Below are 19,856 nucleotides of genomic sequence, written 5' to 3'. Positions count from 1 at the left end.
TACCAATTATTAAATGTGGGCATGGTCTTCAGTTCAGTTAAATATCTTGCTTATTACCCAAATTATTATTGAGGGATGATGGCTTTGGGGGCCCCAAATGGACTGACACATGTCGTGTTGCCCAATTTGTCCAAGTTTAAAGTCAAGGAGGCTTATACGTGTGTTTCATCAGATATCACTAAAATAATTATCAAATGGTGTTTATATATTGCACACAGTAAGTTTTTCTGATTGAATGATAATTACGGTCATTATAAAGCGATTTTATACGAAACAATGCATTTTCTATGATTAAAGTTGTGGCACCAGCTGATTCAGTATTGTCAATACTAATGGGAACACAGAGGAGAGGAGAGCGGAAAAGGTTGTGATTGCAAATAAAGTTTGAGCTTTTGAATCGGAAGCTGTCGTAAAGCCGTTTGTTGTGTCGCGCTGCTTGCTGGTTGTCATACCGACAGTCAAGATGGCAGCGATGGCGACTGGAGACGAGCATGCTGCTTCTGAAGTTTTGAGAGGACTCGCCAGACATTTAAACTGTCTCAACGAAGACAACAAGGCGACTAGAAAGAGGGCTCTGGAGCTGATCAAGAAGGAGACGGTAGATAAAGGACATCCCAGCGCCGTCCTGCAAGAGGTTTTCTCTGCCCTCCTCAAGCCCCTCCTCAAATGTCTGTCAGACCCGATGGAAAGATGCAGAGAAACCGCGATAGCGATGATAACAGAGTTTATTCGTTGTGTCCCAAAACCGGAAGAGTCGCTTCCGTATCTCATGCCCTGTCTGGCGCAGAGGCTGCGGGAGAAGGAGCTCCTGGAGCCGGCGGAGGAGCTCCGGCTGTCGGCCGTGGAGATGTTGACGCTGACGGTGGAGGTGTGCGGGAAGCATTTAGCGCCATACCTCACCGACGTGATCAGCATTCTGCAGAGGACCATCGTCGACCCTTTCCCGGATGTGCGGAGAGAAAGCTGCAAATGCACCACGAACTTTGCAAAGAGTGTGCCAGGTTAGTGTTGATGGTCTGTTGCCATGGTTTCTAAGTATTGTGTTTAGTGCTAAAGAGTGAAACAGTGCTTTCAATCCAGTTACTTGACTTCCATCACTTGGACTGCAAATACTATTATTGATTAATCTGGTCAATTATTGTATTTATATAGCAACTGCTAAGATGGACATGTGTATCTTGATATTGATATCCAATCACTGTACCAGCCAGCTGGATAGTAACTTAATTGAATGGTGTGATATTTATTTAATCTCTTTCTCTTTTAGAGCACTTTCACATGCAGGCTGAGAGTCTTGTTAAGCCTCTGATGCAGACGATTTCTCATCAGCACTCCCGGGTACGAGTGTGTGCCATTGAAGCCACCGGGGCTGTCATCCAGCATGGCACCGGGAAAAACATGGACGACGTGGTCTCTCACCTGGCACAGAGACTGTTTGACGACTCGCCGCAGGTTTAAAGTTTAAAACAACTCATCAATGTTCGAAGTGCTATTGTGTATAAGTTAGTTTTGCTCAATTGTGCTTTTTCTACCTTTCTCTCTTTCGTACCAGGTGAGAAGAGCTGTGACAGCTGTTGTTGGTGATTGGCTACTTCACATGAGGGACCGATACTCTTATTTCCACAAGCTCATCCCACTCCTGCTGAGCGGTATCGATGATGAGATCCCAGAAATAAGGTAAAAGTGGACACTTTATCCTTTGCTTTCTAATACAATGTGACACAGTCTGTTTTATGCTGTCTCTTCTTCTGGTTTAATATGTTTACAAATTACCTCACAGGTGTTTTCGATGTTAAAAGGAAACATCAGGAAGATATCTCCAACATATATGTAGAATACGGTGCATCGTATGTACAACAGACAATGACAACATCGATGATTGAGACAATTTGTTTTCTACATCCCCCCAGCCTTCTAACAGCTGAGTTATGGAAGCAGGTCGGAGCCCAGTGGGAGAAAGAGAATGAGGACGACATCAAGGATAAGATGGACTTCCTCCTCGCCCCACCTCCCTTCTACCCACCAGGAGGTTAGTCACTGTCGACATGGTTCTCTGGTTCTCACACCATCAGCTGGTTGCAAAGAAAAGTCTTATTAACATATTGTGGGAGTTGCTGTCATCAATCATCTTCAATGTCCCTTTTTAATTTGCGTATAATTAGCTTATTGTAAGATGCATGGGTTTAAAGAGAATAACCTTTGAAGTCATTGTTTGGTTTCAACGGAGGCTTGTTTAAAAATTGAAGCAGAGTGGCTCTGCTCCTGGCTGTTGAGGAACAACATCTGCAGCTATGAAACAAGCACGCATCCCTGTAGTAGAGCTTAGTGAGTACAGGAGTTAGTGGTAGCATTGAGAGATACTATTACAACTGCCCACCCAAATGCTATTATTAGCATCCATTGTTACTGTTTTTCCACAAAGCAGAGCAGAAGAAACGGTATGTTGACACTTGGGGATTGAAGGACTTGACTGTCTAGACAGACCTGATGTTTTCTAAGTGATATAAACTTGGCAAGGAAATCCTTGGGATCCAGTTTAAGCTGAGGTTATCAACTCAGACTTTTGTACATCCTTTAATATTATCTTACTGGCTTATTTCATTAAAGGATTGATGTAGGTGAACTCTAAGGCATGGTGTCTGAAAGCCATTGTTACATTAGAGCAAAGTTTCTTGCTGGTGCATTGGTTTCACTGGTCTCCCGGCATGGATACTAAAATCAACTGCACGAGTACATTTGGAATGTAAAAGTAATCTCTACACACTTCGCTGCATTAAATCATCTCCTTTTTATTACCGCTGTCCACATTTAAAACATACAGTGAAAATAATGTTTCTGACAAAATCTTAGTTTTCAGGGCAGGCACTGGCTTGGAAAGATAAGTATCTGCCTCGGGGCTGGGAATGAGTGTGAACCTGAACTTGGTCACTGTGTGCATGCATGCGCGTCTGTGTGTGTCAGGGTACAGTACCTTGGCTTTGCATCTTGGTTAAAGCTCCTATAGTTGTCCTGCAGTTACACATGTGACACTGTGGATGAGTACGGGCTTTCCCTTGGGACAGGAAAGGAAGAGGCTCTTTCTTCCTCTTTGTCTTTCTCTGTCTTGCCATCATAAATCTGCCGGGCCTCCCAGTGTGAGGAGGTCACTGTCAGACAGTGAGAGACAACCAGAAAAGGGCTTGTTTTGTCTTGTCCTGGTGTGTTTATCTGATTTATATCCGTCCTCCTTTAGTCCTCTCTTCCTCCTCATTAGTGGGCCTATAGGAGAAGGAGAATTAGGTGGGGCAGAGAGAGAGAGACGGAGGGAGAGGACAGGAGAGCGAGGGTTGTTGTATTTCAAATGGAGCGGGCGATTTGAGAATGTCTTTCACTTGCTCTGACAAGTCCCTTATGGGGAAATCATAATCGTAAAAAGTTATCGGTTTGAAAACTAAGTTGGATGCCATTCGGAAGACATTTGAAACCCTTTGAATCAGTAATGTTTATTGTTCCATAAATGCTATTTTATTAGATCTTGTTGGATTTGTAATATCATTTGTATTAAACTAACCAAACAATCATAAATGTCTCATCATGGAGCCATAAAAGATGTTGCAGTGAGCTGTCTTGATTCTCATTGAAGGTTTCTGAATGACAATAACCTAGCACCTTGTTCAACAACTTGCCCCTCTCCGGGAGATTGCTCAAAGACATTCTGGAAAGCAAAGCTCTTCACTAACTGAAATGTAGGCATGCTGAGAGAATATTGTCTCTTCAAATACTGATTTCAACATTAGAAGAGTGGGTACGAAATGCTGAATGCTCTTCATTTTCTCCTCCAGTGGAGCGTCCGGGGCTGGGCTGCAGAGAGCTGGTGGTGAGAAACCTGGGTCGGCTGGTGCCGGCCATTACCCACGACATAACCGACTGGCTTGTGCCCACACGGGTCAGGACCTCTCAACTGCTCTCCGTGCTGCTGCTTCACGCCGAGGACCACAGCACCCAGCATCTGCAGCCTCTCTTGGCCACCCTCTACTCTGCATGCATGGACCCAGAAAGAGACGTGGTCAGAAACGTGAGTCCCAGAGAGCTAGTCATCTGATCAGCAGAATATTATACTTCACGCTGTATTTAATATTTTTTTGGATCGTATGTGGCATTTCGTAATGCTTGACCAACACAGACCTGCAGAATTGTTTTGTGATCAGTTATTACCAGACGCAATGATTTCAGGACACATCTGTTGAGCTCTACACTGGGCCGAGCAGGGCTCAAGGACTTGGGATGCACCTGTTGGATGTTTGATGTGGGGAAGATTAAGGATGCACTTCCTGTGGGTCTCGTCATCCTTTACACTCTCTCTCTCTCTCTCTCTCTCTCTCTTTCTCTCTCTCTTTCTCTCTCTGTCTCTGTCTCTGTACCAACATCTAGTGCCTGGCAGCAGCCAAACTGTTGGGGACCTTTGTCCCTCCTGACGTATTCCTCAAGCTGCTTCTGGATCATGTGACCTCCCCTTACTCATCCTCTCACCCCTGGACTCCCCTCATGGTGCTGGCTGCGGTGCTGGGAGGCTGCTCTCCAACCTTCCTTCAACCACATCTCAAAGAGATTGCCAACACACTGTCCCAGCCCGCCGTCTGCCAGGAATATCAACAGGTCAGCAGAAGGGTTGGTTGTGGAGTTGCTGGTTGTTTTTTTTTATTCACCTGAGAATGACTCCTTTTTGCTGTTAGTAACTGAGCAGCAAGGCTTGAGCATCAGCTGTTTTTCTTTTCCAGTCTTGTTAGGTGATCTTGGCACTGTCATAGAAGGTCATGTTTCTGCTCTCTCAGTGTACCTTCTCTCCCCGTGTCCACTTATTGTTGACAGTGACAGTACAGCCGTCAAACTCTATATTTCTTGCCACATATATCCCTTCTAGAAATAGGTTTTGTGATGAGATGCCACATCTCTTAAAAGGGCTTTAGGTGACAAGCCTTCTAGAGTTTTACAATAGCGCTACTGTACACGATTAGTACATGGTGAGTTCAGTGGGTCCACTGTTGAGTAATTTACTAAAATGCTGACCCTTTTAAAATGACAGTCCGGCCACATGGTGTTTTTCTAATCTCATATTACATGTCTCTGAAAACGACTCTGCTCACACGCATCTCTGCTCCCACAATGTTGTGCATATCTTTTTTTTATTTTATTTTTTATACATAGCAGTGAAAATGTTTTTTTAAAACATTGCAACAGTCTGCCAGTGGAAAAATCCCATCAGGTCCGGAGCAGACTCTTCCCCGCTTCCTTTTCTCTTGCGCTAACTATGTTTCCTTTTCAGAATCAAAATAACAGTTGTCTGGCAGAAGCTATTTTCTGATCCCGCCACACTACTGACTCACCTTTACCCACGACCCCACCCCCTCCCAGTGAGGCCTGCAAGAATTTCCTCCAAGGGATAATGATAACAAAAATCTACTAATTTCACGTGACCCCTGCAAAGCTGCTCTGACCCCTCTGAGCAGACAAGGCAGTGCAGAGCCTTTTGTTTTCTTTTATAGCCATGTGCAAGGTCTCCACACCAACTCTGGTTCATCCATAGCAATAAAAGAATCCCTGAAATTTCAAAGCCTTCCTGGTCAAGGCCAGTGATAAATGACAGGGAAGTTGACCCCTTCTGTTCTCCCTCGTTGCTATCCGGCGGGGTCAACCAGAGAGAAAACTAACAGGACGGGACGGTCACACGTTTTTACACAGATGGAGGCAGACCTCTGCTGCCCCTCTCTCTGATTCGCCATCCATCTCCCACTGTCCTCCTGTCTGTCTCTGTTTCTGACGGCAAAGCATGAAGCCTTGGGATTCAAGGGCTAACCCAGACAAAGCACCTGCAACATTCTTTGACAACAGGCAGAGTTCATAGCAGGGAGCAGTGCCAGATCACTGTGTAGCTGTAAATAACACCACTGGAGACAGAAGCACCTGCATCCCTCTCCCTCTTCCTCCCTGTGCGGAAAGGCTGACCCAGAATATTGTGCACTCCTTTAACAAGCTGTTGCTCGATCCAAAGTGTTTAGTAGCCCTTTGATCCTTTCATGATTTACTTGTACTTGATAATGGTTTAATTACCTGTATATTGACAAACAATGAAGACATGGGAAGTAGCAGACTCGGTACCTTTTTGTATTCTTTTTGAATGAGGAATCGCTAGGATTTACAAGATAAATGCATTTGGTGTGATGTGCCATTTGAATGAGAAATACAAAATGAAGTTTTTCTTGAAAAAATGAGGCCTGTTAAGAAATAAAATATGAATAATCTTCAAAGTGAACAGAGGCAGGCGTAACTGCAGAGCTCCGTGGGGAGCTCGGGGAACAAGGCGAAGATTTGAAAAAGACATATGATACTTCTTAAGCCCGCCGGCTCTTTCAAGTCCCTGTTTTCTTTATTTCAGAAGGAGAGAATGATCGCTTACAAAAATAAACGGCAGATGCTCGGTATAAAAAAATCTAAGTATTGGTCATAAATTGAAGATGATGTCATGTGTCAAAGTGAGTCAGTGGTTAGAGAGGCCACCATGTTCTGAGGGACCCTCTGTCGTCAGATATATGTTGGTGTTTGCTCATGCAATGCATACAGGTGTTTTTTTAATGGGGTATTCCACAGAGAATTAACAAATCCCCACCATCACACACACACACACAACTTACACAGCTGAGTGCCGTTGTGTTGTGGTTTGCCATGGTGACGGGGGCATCGCATTATCTTCAGGGCTGGAGTAAATTTGTAATAATAGTACCAAGAGAGAGGAAGAAAGGCATAAAAATGGGGCCTGATGGCGGATAAGAAGGCATATTTACAACGACCTGGCTTGTTAACAGTAAATACGCTGTTTTGGAGCAACTTTGTAAAAATAAAGTACCTGACCTGCAGCCTAAAAACAGGTCAGTAGGAGCGCAGGGAGAAAAGAAAGAACTTATGCACTGGTGTCACAACGATCAGTATTCTGCTCTCCATACATGCATACAGCCATACATACATACATACATACATACATACATACATACATACATACAGCCATACATACATACATACATACATACATACATACATACATACATACATACATACATACATACATACATACATACATACTGCCATACATCAGTGCGTTTCCTGCATGCCTGCCCTTTGTCAAGAATGACAGCTGCATACTGCTCCCTTCTCCACTGGACGACAGATGAGGAAAAGAAAGGCAGCGCAGCAAACTTTACCTGACTACAAGGGGTCGGCATCCCATGCATTACCCGTGTTTGTTTTCCTGTTGCCGGAGCAACATCAGTATCTGTGGGGGGGTGGGCTCCCCACTGGATAGGAATCCATCGTCTGGTACGGCTCCCGAAAGTGGAGTCGTGTGTGTATGTGTATGTGTGTAATTAATGTATCCAGTGGTGGACAGATGCGCACACACACTGTGTAACGAGGCCCCTGGAGCGTGCCCAGGCCAATGAAACCAGGTGTATCTTGCCTGGCTCCAGGTGTCCACCTTATCATTACACTGCACCACTTTTTCCGCTCTCCCTCTTTCTCTCTCTCCCGGCCAGTCAGCCCTAATGGTTGTTTTCTGCACATGTATAATATGGGTGTCCGTGTATGTGTACGCTAATGTGTGTGTCTGCCACTGTTTGCACGTTATTTCCACTACTGCCTCCCTGGAACTCCTCAAGTGTTTATGTGCCAGTGGATTGCTTGGCCATAGGCAGGGATTTCCCCCCGTCAATTACTGCGTGAACACATTCAAACAGGAGTGCACAGTGCAAGCAGGTTGCTGCTGCAAGTAGAGGTTGTTCATGGCTGCATGGACGTTTAGTTTAGCCTCAGATGGCCTCAGTAAAATGTGTTTGCACACATAACTGACACCCTGGACTTAAGATACATATAACACGCTTTTTCCAATGTGTGCTCAAGACTCTATTGCAAAATGAAAACATTTGCTCATTTGCCTTGCAGACTGGAGGTCCCTTAGTTCTCTTTCCTCCTGAAAAGACCTGCCTTTTTTTTTTTTTGAACCCACTGAGTATCTTTACTTGGCTCAACATTTGTTTTCCTTCCACATTAATGCCAAGCTGTGCCGTACAATAGCTACTCAAATGTGGGGAAAGTTAGTGTGCCCCCTGGTGATGGAGCCCTGGTATTTGTCGGGGTGTGTATTTTGAGCGATGGATCATGATGTGGAGGTTGCGTTGGGCATTTCCTCCTCACACACACTTCAGTCCCCCCCTCACCACCTAAATCCTCATCACCGGACCAAAGTAAACACCTGGAGGGCGCTTAACTGGCTCTTAATTCTCCATGTACAAAAAAACACACACTCTCGCTCACTCGCACACACTTACCTTACCTTCCATATCCCCCTCAAACCTCCACCCTCCCCTCTCATCCAGCCCTAATGACAGGCTGCGAGAAAACAGGAAAAGAGGCCATGATCCCAATGATGGCATAGAAATTAGCCTGAGCCGCAGGTCTTTGTCTAAACATGAGCTCAGCACAACACTGGCTGACAAGTGACAGCAACCTCACACACACACTCATGCCTGGAGATGGAAAGTTCTCACTCTGTGAAAAAGCAGTTTGAGGATTGAAGTGCATTGGGGTTCATTGATAGACAGGCTGAACATTCAAGGCAAATACTTCTCACATCTGTTAAAAGCCAGACAAGACAATCTCCTGATATATCTCCCTGTTTTCCAGGTCGTGTATTTGGATCAGTTGTTGGCCTGCGTGGATGTGCTGCTGCGTCAGTGTGAATCAGACCACGGCTCAGTCAGTCTGCAGCTGCTGCAGGTGTTGGTCACTGTCCAGAGTCTCTCCACTGAGCCACGTCTCAGCCAGAAGGTGAGAAAACACAACCCAGCAGTTGGAAGATGTAATCTCAGATATCAGCATATCACCTCACCGAAGTAATTATTTTATTCTGCTTTGAAATTCCACTTCTCTTACCCCCTTACAGTTTAGTTTTCCATCCTTTTTTATTAGAAAGGTATGGAAGTTTTATGAAGCAAGACAGCTATTTGAGGAATGTCAGCATTTTTTATGAGTTAAAAGTGGGCACGGCTAACTGTATGATTACCCACTTAGTCAGGGGAGCCGAAATTGCACCTTTGGAGTGGAACTTTAAATCCAGTCCTGGGTGAAAGGAGGCGGGTGAAAGGTGGAGAAAAAGACACATAGAAATAGATGGGGGAAAAAAACAGATGGAGAGAGGTGTGGAGGGAGAGGTGAGTTGTGTTCCTTAGCAGGTGTGTGTCATCGGCCCAGTCACATTTGTGGCTCCATAACGCCTCCTCAGGCCAAAGCAGCCAAACCACACGCAAGTAACAAGCTTCCATGTTGCGGTCAGCTTGTAAATGCAAAGGGACAAACGGGAACGGTGACAAGTGAAGCCACCGGTATCTGAGGCCAGCGTCTTTTCCTAACTGCTAGTCGCCGAAGGAGACTAATGACAGGGAGGGGAGAGCGGGAAGGGATTGGCAGCGATGCTCACCAGACACCACACGGGCCACCAGTGTGAGTGTGTGTTTATGTCCGTCTGCATCCGTGTGTATGTTCAGACAGGGAGCAGTGTTAGAGAAGGAATGGAGAATGAAATAGAGAGGGAGGGTGAGAATGGCCTTGGGCATTCCCGGACCCAGAGGAAAAGCGGAACTTGCTTTCCCAGAAAAAGGGCAAGTCTTTCCCATCAGTGGACAGCGCATGGTTGTCTAGCTCTCTTCTGAAGAGGCCGATCCGTGACTCAGACATTGTCTCTGTCCCTGTCAATCCCAGAGGGACCATGTAGGGGACTACGAAGTGCCCCAAAGGTCACTTCCCCTGCCCTGAAGAGTTAGCTAATTATTTACTCTCCTATCTTTCAATCCCGCCTTTTCCGTCCCAGCTCAGTTTTATTGGTGTGTGTTTGTGCATATGTGGTATTTTGTGTGTGTGTTTCTGTCGGTTCCTGTGCCTTTGTGACATCCTGTGTATCAGTCTGGGTTTTTGTGTGCTATTATGTGTTAAGACCTTGTCTTGTCTGCAGTGTTGTTCTTCCCATGGTTTCACATGATAGTTGTGTGCCTCCTGTGTGAGCGTGACCCGAAGAATTCCTGAAATTACAAGAAAACAGCTGTAATTGTTGAGCTTAGACACAATACCCTCTGCTCTTTTATCGTTTTTTTCTCATCAACGCTTCATTTCGCCTTTCTCCTACCCAATCCTCTCTGTCTCTTTGTCATATTATTGTACGTAAAGAATGTAAGTAAAACAAATAAATGTGTTGACATAATTTTGCTCCATATATCCCTCCCTCCTGCAGGCCTTGGAGAGTGTGCAGCTCTTGAGTAAGGTGCAGGGCCTGGACTCAGAGACGGAACTTTATAAACAACATATGAGCCAGCTGTTGGATTGGCTATCTGGCTCTGTCAACACCTGGTCCAGTTACTCCCCACAGAGACTTCAACTGCATATCATAGTCATACAGTCAGGTGAGAAGTGAAGCCTGAATGTGCACAAAACGCAGCCAAATTATACAGCAGGTGCTGAAGTTTGCACGTATAGAGACACGATGGTGGTCAAAGATACACAGTAACGTTTTGAGAATTCGGTCTGTCAGATTACCTGTTAATGATGGGAAAATCTCCATCACTCATCAGTCTGAACATGCTCCTTGAGTTCATTTCACCTCAACACCTTGGTGATACTTATTCTAGATCATGTTTTATTAAACATTACTGCATTGTGTAGTTTGTGAAGCCATTCTTTCCTTAACTTGTTCAGACACGTGTTACATCATATTTTAAGCGTCAAGCTGTTTTCCTGTTCATACATGATCCATCATCGAGGCAGCACATCCTAACCAGCAGCTGTCAAAGCAGCATTACAGATTCTGTCTTGTACAAAGGATCCAGACGGTTTCTTGAAATGTTTGTGTCCAGATGTATCGTTTTCTAGTGCCTGCACTCATTGAAGAAACAAAAGGCCTCAACCATATTTTCATACAGTCCCACACTGCTCCTGAGAGGTGTGTAGAAAAGTATGACACGTGGTTGGAGCAATTGTCAGCACCACTTGATGGATTCGCGCTCTGTCAAATGACGCAGTATTTAAAGTCCATCCATCCATTGGGGCGTTAAGCAATAAATCATGCATATTTTAGTATGATACATTGCTTGACGCTCCATTGGACGTGTGCTGTTCCATTGTTGTTTTACAAGATGTTGCCAATCAGGTACCATCACTCAAAGACACCGTAGAAGATTTTTTTTTTTTTTCTGTTACCCAAGCAAAGAGGTTCATGAAAAAAAAAATATACAACAACAAGGTTTTCATTACATAGAAAAAGAAAGTGCGTTCTGACTTTTGTAAATCCCTGTTGCTCCTCTGTTTGTCAGTCAGTGTCGAAAGGGGTTTGTCTGTCGCCGTCTGTGTGTTTGGCGGGAGGGGGGGGGAGGGTTAAAAAGCTGTGACCCTGTCCTTTGGTGCTGAGACTTCACATTACCTCCCTCTTTACCATATAATCCTCCATCATCAGCACCTCGACGTACCACACTTTCATCTCCATCTCTGTCTCCCCCCTTCCTCTTTCTTTCTAATTGACCGGGCAGCTGGGTACCCCTCTAATCCCTCCCACACACACAGGGTCTCACACACAGTCCCACGGCTAACTGACCGGTCCATTCTAAGTCCACTCAGTGATCCCCATGCAGGTCACCACATCAAACGGCAACCACAGCCGCCTGCTCTTGACCTTAGCCTGGATCAAGGCTACTTTGAAGCGGTGTGTGCGCATGTGTGTGTGTGTGTGTGTGTGTGTCAGTGTGAGCATGTTGAATGTTGCTCTAAGCTTCCCTTGGTTCATTTCTTCTGATCTTTGGTCTATTAACATGACCCAAGGACTTTATTAGGGCCAGCCCGACAGACAGCGTGTGGCCGCTTTGTTTGATGTGCGCATGATTCGGGGAAATGGGCCCTCCGCTGAACAATTGACGGTAGTTAATTTGACAACTGAGACTTGGTCATTTTGCTTGCTCATCAGCCCCGCACACAAACTCCATCTGTGTACGTGGAGACAGGAATAATTATTGCCCTCTCATATCCTCCTCACAATCTTTGTCCTTCAGATGGTGCGAAAATGTCGGGTCCATTGTGTGTTCACTGAAGCAATCTCCCTCTCTTTCTCTTTGCTTGGGTTTTAGTGCCTTGCTCAAGGACAGGATACATGTTGACAGTCTCTTTTAGCAGTACCGAGATGTGTTTGCCTGTGTGTGCGTGTAGAGAAATGTCCTATTACTGCCTGGTCATACCCGTAGAAGGTGTGTGGCAACATCTCCTCTAACAACTCTCGTTAAATGACACACACTTTGACTCGCACATTTACATCGGATAAAACTTCCCACATCTCTTTCTAACATTGGTTGCCACCCTCGGGCAGTCTCAGGATTTCCTCTGTCTCGTCTCATTTCTGAACAAGTCAGAGTCCAAACATGGCATGGACACTGTTATCACTTATTACACACAGATTGCTATATATAGCTCTGTACACATGCAGTCAGACAGTGGCTGGGTGGTCATGAGTGTAACTTGGAATATTTGCACTGTGAGTTTCTTATTTTTCTTGTAATGGAGCATTTGTGTATGTCACACAAAGACCCTTTTATGTTTCAGTTTTGTGAAGCAATGTGTCACTGTCTCGCCAGTCCATTGAGGTCTCAATAACAAGCCCTCTTGTCTGCACCAAACATAAAAGGTCTCAAGTCTTTGTGGGCCTTTTCCTGTTTAGCGTTTGACAGTTGACCTGAAGTCTGGACAAAACATAATGAACAAAATGTGTGCATGAAGGTGTCATCGCTCCAAAAAAGGGAACACTAGAGTTTTTAACGATAGGTTTAGTATTTAGTGGTTGGACTGAAATATAACTACAACAATCCTGGTTCAATTCAGGATAGTGATCTTTGTTGCACGATATTCTTACTTACTTTTCAATGAAAGGCACACAATGTCAAAAAAACTCTTGCAATAACAGTGATCCAAACCGTGTGTTATAGGTCCAGTGATCGGGGAGTTTGTGAGCCCGTTGATGCCGCTGCTGTTCAGCTGCCTCCAACCGGACAGAGACCCGGAGATGAGGATGAGCATCTTCACCATGCTTGCTAAGTTGCTACTGGATGCGACCAACACACTGGATTCCAAGGGGTGAGAGGAGCACACGCACACATACTATGCTAGCAATAACATCTCAACAAACACACGGAGTGAAACAAAAACACCCATAACGGCTAAATTGCAGGTTATTTTTCCTGCCATTTCATCAGTGCGTGATGTTACATTGGGCTTTAGTTGTTTTGTGTTTGTCTAGTCTGAGTTTTCCCAAGTCATTGTTATTAGCTCAGCTCGTATTTTTAGAATACTCCTCACTTTAACCTGCAAATTAGTACCGCACCCACTCGGGATCATAATTAGAAACACACACAAAAACAATGTAACCCCTTCAGCTTCTTTTGGACTAAATTCGGGCAGATAATGATGGGTGATGATGGGTTATACGTGTTTATCGTGCATAAAACATTATGAACCTCATTACAACTAAATTAATAATCACTCCCCCAGCATGCCTGAAGAACACAAAAGGCAATCGGTGTCTGAACCGCTCCGCCGTGATTCAGTAACACTTGAGTGGTTGACTGATGAAGAACAATATGAGGGATGTCTGGCACCCAGAGAGAAGCTTCCGTTTGCGGGTTTTTCCTCTCCTCCTCTCTTCCTCTCCTCCTCCTCTCTTACTCTCCTCCTCTTCTCTTCCTCTCCACTTCCACACTCACCCTCCAGGGTTCCCTCCGAGCCCTCAGCTGTTGCGCTTCCAGCCCTGGCTCAGAGCTCTAATCTGAGGGAATGCATTAAACCTGAGGCCCTCGCCCGGTCCCAGCGAGCATGGCAGCTGCTGCCGTCGATCAGAAAGACAAACCTTGTCCATGGGGTTGCCATGGAGACATCTGTGCAGGGTGTAAATTACCCTAACCCTGCAGCCAAGAGGTCCATGAGGCTTGTAGGTGTTTCTATTGGTTAATATGAGGGATGGCTTTTGGCAGTAGTGTAAAGACTACAAGACACAATAATATCCGTGTCAGTGAAAAATGTGTATAAACAACAGGAAGTGTTCTCAAGCCAAAACATTCGGCCAGCTTTGCCAAAAACGTTGAAATTGGAACTTTGCGTTCAGGCTTCATCGTATTATTTTATCCATAAAGTGAATTTTAGACAAAAGGAGCCTCTGTTTCTTCGCCACTCCCAGCGTGGCCACCTGCGCTGCTAACTGCCTCTCTCATTCCTCGGCTGTGTCTCCGGTAATCACAGGACCATCAGAAGACAGAAATCATGTTACACCTTCAAAAGCTTTCAAACAAATGCTTGACTTACTTTATATGGGGCTGCGCGGTGCCGTCTGCCATAATATTTCCATTCATACTCATCTTATCCCTCCATTCATGATTTATAGCCTGAGCCTGCTCAGCAGATTGTAGCCCACACACAATCTCTCTCTCTCACCCACACACACACACACACACACACACGCTATATGTCATCAAAAGGGCAATGATAGTTATACAGAAAACTCTTTTCTTTGTTCTCTAACCAAAATGACATAATGACAGCTCCACTATAAAGCAATCAGAAAGGGAAAGTAAGCGTGTACACATAAGTTTTCTTTCATCCACATCCACACACAAACACGCACACAACGTCTTTGTTTCATCTGGATTTGTGTGCTGTGATCACAAAGCTGTATGTGAAATTTAAGTAGAAGGTGATGTGAAAGCTCACCCTCTTTCCCCTGAACGTGGCATGCAAATATCATCTGCCACTTACACGGGAGATAAGAGTGTGTGTTGTCCTTCATGTGTGAACTGCAAAAGTCTTAATTTCAGCTTTCAAGACATAAAACAAGAACAAAAAGATTTAAGATGAGATATTCTTCTGATGTTACATGTGGTTTCCTTGTCTGTAATAGACATTACAGTGTAATTTATATAAGATAACGTAAAACAAACAAAATGAGGCAAATCCAATTGTGCGTGTATCAAAGATCCCTGAAACACGACTTCCCCTCAACATATTGGCTGATAATTTAATAAGTTTTACGAAATAACTAAATAACCCCCGTCCCCTCCCGTCACCCTCCCCTTTTGGACACCATCCCCTCAGTGTGGAAAAAGTGTCTTTCTATCTCCTGCCATCGATCATGATGAGCTTTCAACACCTGTTGAGATGAAGAGACTGAACAAGCAGTACATGGTCCTGGCTGCATTGTTGGCACACAGTCTCCCCCTACTGGCGCCGAAACACTACAGCACATTTTTGCAAATTGATGTCGTGACCAGTTTGTTGTGGCACCAGCTGATGTTGAAGCAATCTACCAGAGCTGATGGAGTTGGTATGGCACAAAAGGGCAGTGCAGATTGTGGTAGTGAGTGACAGGACGTCAGAGGGTCAGCGTGGAAAAAGAGGCAGATGGGAAAGGAGGACACTCGGATGTTGCACTCCTCACCTACTGCTTCAGCTCCACTACCCCCTTCTGTCTGAAAATAAAGTGTAGGAAAGTGACTGTATTATAGCCACTCCTCCTGTGTCAGCGTTGGTTCTCCAGCTTCCTCCCATAGTCCAAAGACACACAACTTAGGTTAATTGATGACTCTAAATTGCCCGCAAGTGTGGATGTGAGCGTGAATGGTTGTCTGTCTCTATATATCAGCCCAGCGATAGACCGGCGACCTATCCAGGGCGTACCTAGCTTCGCCCAGTGTCAACTGGGATCGGCTCAAATGGTTAAAGATAATAGATGGATGCATTACCAACACCATGATCGTTCACTTTTCCTCAAAATTGTCAGTATTGCTGTCTAGTTGCATCTTCAAATAGATGCCTTTGGCCTCCTACATGAAGCAATAGAAATGTCTTTCTCTGCTCCTGTTCCAGGCATTTCCGTGACGAGTCTGAGAAGTTCCTGAGTGACGTCTTGCTTCCTAACCTGGTGTGGCGCGCAGGTCGTACCGCTGGTGCTGTCCGCACCGCAGCGCTCAGCTGTCTGCTGGCCCTGCTGCATGGAGGGGCCATCGCACCAGGACAGGTACATACACTGTATAATAGTTGCATCTATTTCCACCTGTGCCGTAGTACTGATGAGTATTGGAAGCGCGCACCGGGTATAACAGCTCTCCAGTAGTTTGTACTCCTGATCCAATCTGCAGGAACACTTTTTATTCACTCGGCTGTAAAGGAAAAGATGTGGTCGTGCATACTTTGAATCCACCGGGAGTTAACATTTACTCCAAATTCTGTTTTGTCCATTTCACAACAAAATAGACGATCCCGCTTGGTCATTTTGGAAAATGTATCTGCCATCTCTCTCCGCTTGGCTGAAAGAGTTGGCCACGGCAGGTAGCAGGTGTACGTGGGGGCAAGCGGGTTCACATACCTTTGTCCCTCAGGAACAGTGCTTCCCCTGTTCTGGGCCCTTGTTGTACGTAGGAGCTATCACCGGGACATGCCCTTGCACCTGCCTGTCCGAGCATGTGCCCAGTTACAGTATTTGCACTCTTACGCACACACACACGCACATATGGCTGTGTTTGCCCTCGTGTGTGCAGAGTGGCCAGTTTAAACCGGCTCACACACTTATTCGATTCACACGTCTTGAACTACAAGGCAAAGCAAACAGCTGGGGTACAATGTGAGCGTGGGTGGAGGTGGGTGATCCAACTTCAAATATCTAATGGCACCCAAACGTCCCCATAAGAATATAAAACATCTGGAAAAGTGGTGGCTAAACAGTGTTACCTTCCAAGTTTGGGTTCAAATGAGGTTGTATAGCTGAAATAAACATGTCTTATGGGTATAGCAACAGGAGGTTGTGTTGTTTCCACGGGCACATCAAACAGCTCTTCATTCAGAAGGACATTGTTTCCTCTCTCCTCCCTGTGAAAACAATTAGCAGCTCTAGTTACACTTGGCATCCTTAGATTGCCACTGATGTAATGCCGGATATCTACTTTGCCAAATTTTCCTGCTCTTTCTGTCTCATTCCCTCCCTCTTCCCTCGCTCCCTTTTTTTACTGTTTTGCCCGCCTGGTTTTGATAGCAAACAGACGGGCTGACAGAGGTTTTATCCATTACCTCTTGGTTCTGTGTGCTCAGCCTCACCTTGTTTGTCCATTTCCTCTCTTTCTCATCTGTTGGTGTGATGAAAACATCGCTCTACACTGTTCTTCTGAAGTTGGGCCGCATGCCCGTCTGTATAAACTAATCCAGGCCTGATGCGAACCCGTCATGCTTCAGGTGATATTTCACTTTGGTACGAAAAAAACACACAAATCATTGAAGAAAAGTGTGGAAACTCTTCTTTCAGTTTTACTGCTAAGTTTAAGTGTGGCCACTTTCACTAATCAGCCGTGTCTTCTTTAATTTAATTTACACCCCTTAGTTGTTGATCATTAAGAGGTGTAAATTAAATGGAAGCACACTTTTACACTTTTTTTTTTTTTTTAAAGGTTTTGGAAATTAAAAGAAATGCTCCTGACTATGCAACCTCAAAGCATTCACTTTCTCCACTTTCTCCTTTCTTGTTATTCGACATTTAATGTATTTAAATACTGCGCTTTGTCTTTTCTGTGTGCAGCTGCTGTGTCTGGAAGAGAAACTGAGTCCCCAGGTGTTGTCAGCCCTGGAAGAAGACTCTCAGATGAGCAGACTGTTGGCCTGCCGCTCCCTTTCAGTCGTACTCCGACTCATTGGAACCGATCTGCACCCGGAGGCCCTCAACAAGATCTATCCCGGTTGGTGTGGAAGGCACTCACAGAAATGAATGCACAACGTTTTGTCCCACTGTCTGTTAAAATGTGTCCGTCTTCCACAGCGCTGCTGAAGCGTCTGGACGACAGCAGTGAAGAGGTGCGCGGCGTGGCCCTGCAGACCCTCGGGCTGTGGCTGTCCAGCCTTACCAAAGGCTACAACCCTGAGCACTATGCTCCTCATCTGCAGCTCCTCTTCCAGCAGCTCCTCCTGCACCTGGAAGACCCCGACGTCTCCGTCCAAGTGCTTGGTAAGATCGGAAGGGGGGTTTTGAACCTGCAACCTCAGAGACGAGGATGCAGTGTGAATACGTAGTTGATGGTTAGGGCTTAACGGGAGGATGCTGTGTGGAAAAAAATGTAGTGCACCTAGGGCAGTGCTCAAATCTCTGCCTCTCCATTGAGAATCTCCCTCCAGCAGCCAATGACCACATGGGGAACCCCGTCTACTTTCCAACTCTGTCCCTCTACCTACACCGCTTAATCCCTACGATTTTAATCTCTGTCGAACTTCCTCACCTCAGACTTTGTGTTTTTAGACAAACCCTTGGCTTCACAGCCGTGTTTATTAATGTATCAGTGGAAACTTTGAGTGGCTTTTCCTGAAGTGTGTAACCAAGGATCAGCTCCTCTGGACTTTCACTCTCTCCCACTCTCATGGATGTTCGCTGTCATTACTCCTGACAGGATGCAGGGGAGGGCTGAAGCCTTAGCCAGCGCAGAGAGGCCTCTCTACAGGATCTCTCATCTTCATGCTGCTATACACAAAAGAAAATAGAAAAACAAGAGAGGAGAGGGGAAATCACACTCACCAGATGTAGCAATAATTTTCATACCATCATTTTAAACGCTGCAAGACTGCTTTTGAAAGTCTTCCAAGGGCAATAAGCATGTTTGTTGATGCCATTGGTGATCAAAGTGTCTGTAACCTTGACTGCAGAAGGCAGTAAATCAACTCGTGGACCGGCCTTTGCCCACATACTCTACAGCTGTATTTCTTATAGTAAAGTCATTTTGCGTGTTGCGCCTCTGTAAAGTCAGGATTTGCTTTGAAAAATGATACTGTAATCCTGTACGTTCCAGTTTAAACATGAAAAAGATGCTTTTTCTTAATTCTTTTTTTTAATTTTTTTTTATAGTTTTTCTGTTGTCTCAGCTCCTGCTGGTTATGATGCATCTTCAACTTATTATCTGGCAATAAGTTACTCACCAAAACTGATACTCGCCAAAAGATAAGTCTGGTTCTATTTCAGAGCAAAACCACGACACTATTGAATGGATCCTGCTAACAAGTATTGTCTGTTTGCACGAAGTAAATGATCGATCTTATACCCGGGACAAAGAGCTCAATTCTCATCAAAAAACACTTTTGCACTGACTTAGTGCTTAGTTCTCATGTCTAAAAGTGTTGCTAATTCATCACTAATGAAAGAAGTGCATAATAACGGTGATCACATCATACATATAAGATACAAATATGAGCCATTGTGTGGAGCCCAGTTCTCCAAACTGAGATCTCCATGAAGTACAATAGGCTCCGAGACGGCTCGGAGTCTCTTTGTGAAACGAGATGACCTCACATCTCGCTGAGTGATCGTCTGTATCTGACAGCACCCGTAACCGCCTGTGCTGCAAATGTGGAGGCATTCCTCGCTCTCATGCGTGGCTCCGTTTGAAGCTTTCTTTTCCTTTCTTTTTTTTTTCTTCCTCTTCGCGCATCTTTCTTCCTTTCTATTTTTCTTTGTTCCTTTTAATAGTTGATCCCATTCTTGTGCATCTTGGATTTCAAACGCATATCTGTGAAGTGGCTTGATTTGTGCAGCATGTCCTGACAGCATGATGGACAGCACCCCCCCCCGTATCCCTCTCATCCCTCCTTCTCTCACTCTCCTCATCCGCCACCTTGATAATCCCACCGTCCTGGCAGCACGGCGGCTACCTGCTCCGTCACGCAGACTGTTGGCACGGGTGTAGCTCACTTCTCACAAGTCATCATTGTTCTCCTTGAATTCTAAGTCTCAA

General features: G+C 45.2%; 1 protein-coding gene across 1 annotated transcript in view; it reads left to right on the top strand.

Moving 5' to 3' along the window:
• Positions 1-457: 457 nt before the first annotated feature.
• The window catches only part of LOC137786382 (dynein axonemal assembly factor 5-like), a 20,983-nt gene continuing 1,584 nt past the window's right edge, over positions 458-19,856 (top strand). The window contains exons 1-12 of the mRNA XM_068578230.1: positions 458-1,001; positions 1,268-1,452; positions 1,553-1,677; positions 1,911-2,029; positions 3,822-4,054; positions 4,411-4,635; positions 8,710-8,853; positions 10,310-10,478; positions 13,038-13,185; positions 15,964-16,114; positions 17,663-17,819; positions 17,900-18,085. Of these exons, the coding sequence (XP_068434331.1) occupies positions 464-1,001; positions 1,268-1,452; positions 1,553-1,677; positions 1,911-2,029; positions 3,822-4,054; positions 4,411-4,635; positions 8,710-8,853; positions 10,310-10,478; positions 13,038-13,185; positions 15,964-16,114; positions 17,663-17,819; positions 17,900-18,085 (2,380 nt within the window). The 5' untranslated portion in view covers positions 458-463. The remainder of the gene's footprint in view (positions 1,002-1,267; positions 1,453-1,552; positions 1,678-1,910; positions 2,030-3,821; positions 4,055-4,410; positions 4,636-8,709; positions 8,854-10,309; positions 10,479-13,037; positions 13,186-15,963; positions 16,115-17,662; positions 17,820-17,899; positions 18,086-19,856) is intronic.

This window comes from Clinocottus analis, unplaced genomic scaffold, assembly GCF_023055335.1.
Source record: "Clinocottus analis isolate CAN_PGR_092001 unplaced genomic scaffold, fCliAna1.0.p SCAF_16, whole genome shotgun sequence".
NCBI lineage: Eukaryota > Metazoa > Chordata > Actinopteri > Perciformes > Cottidae > Clinocottus > Clinocottus analis.
Note: the sequence above shows the minus strand (reverse complement) of the source record. Positions and strands in the feature narration are given on the sequence as shown.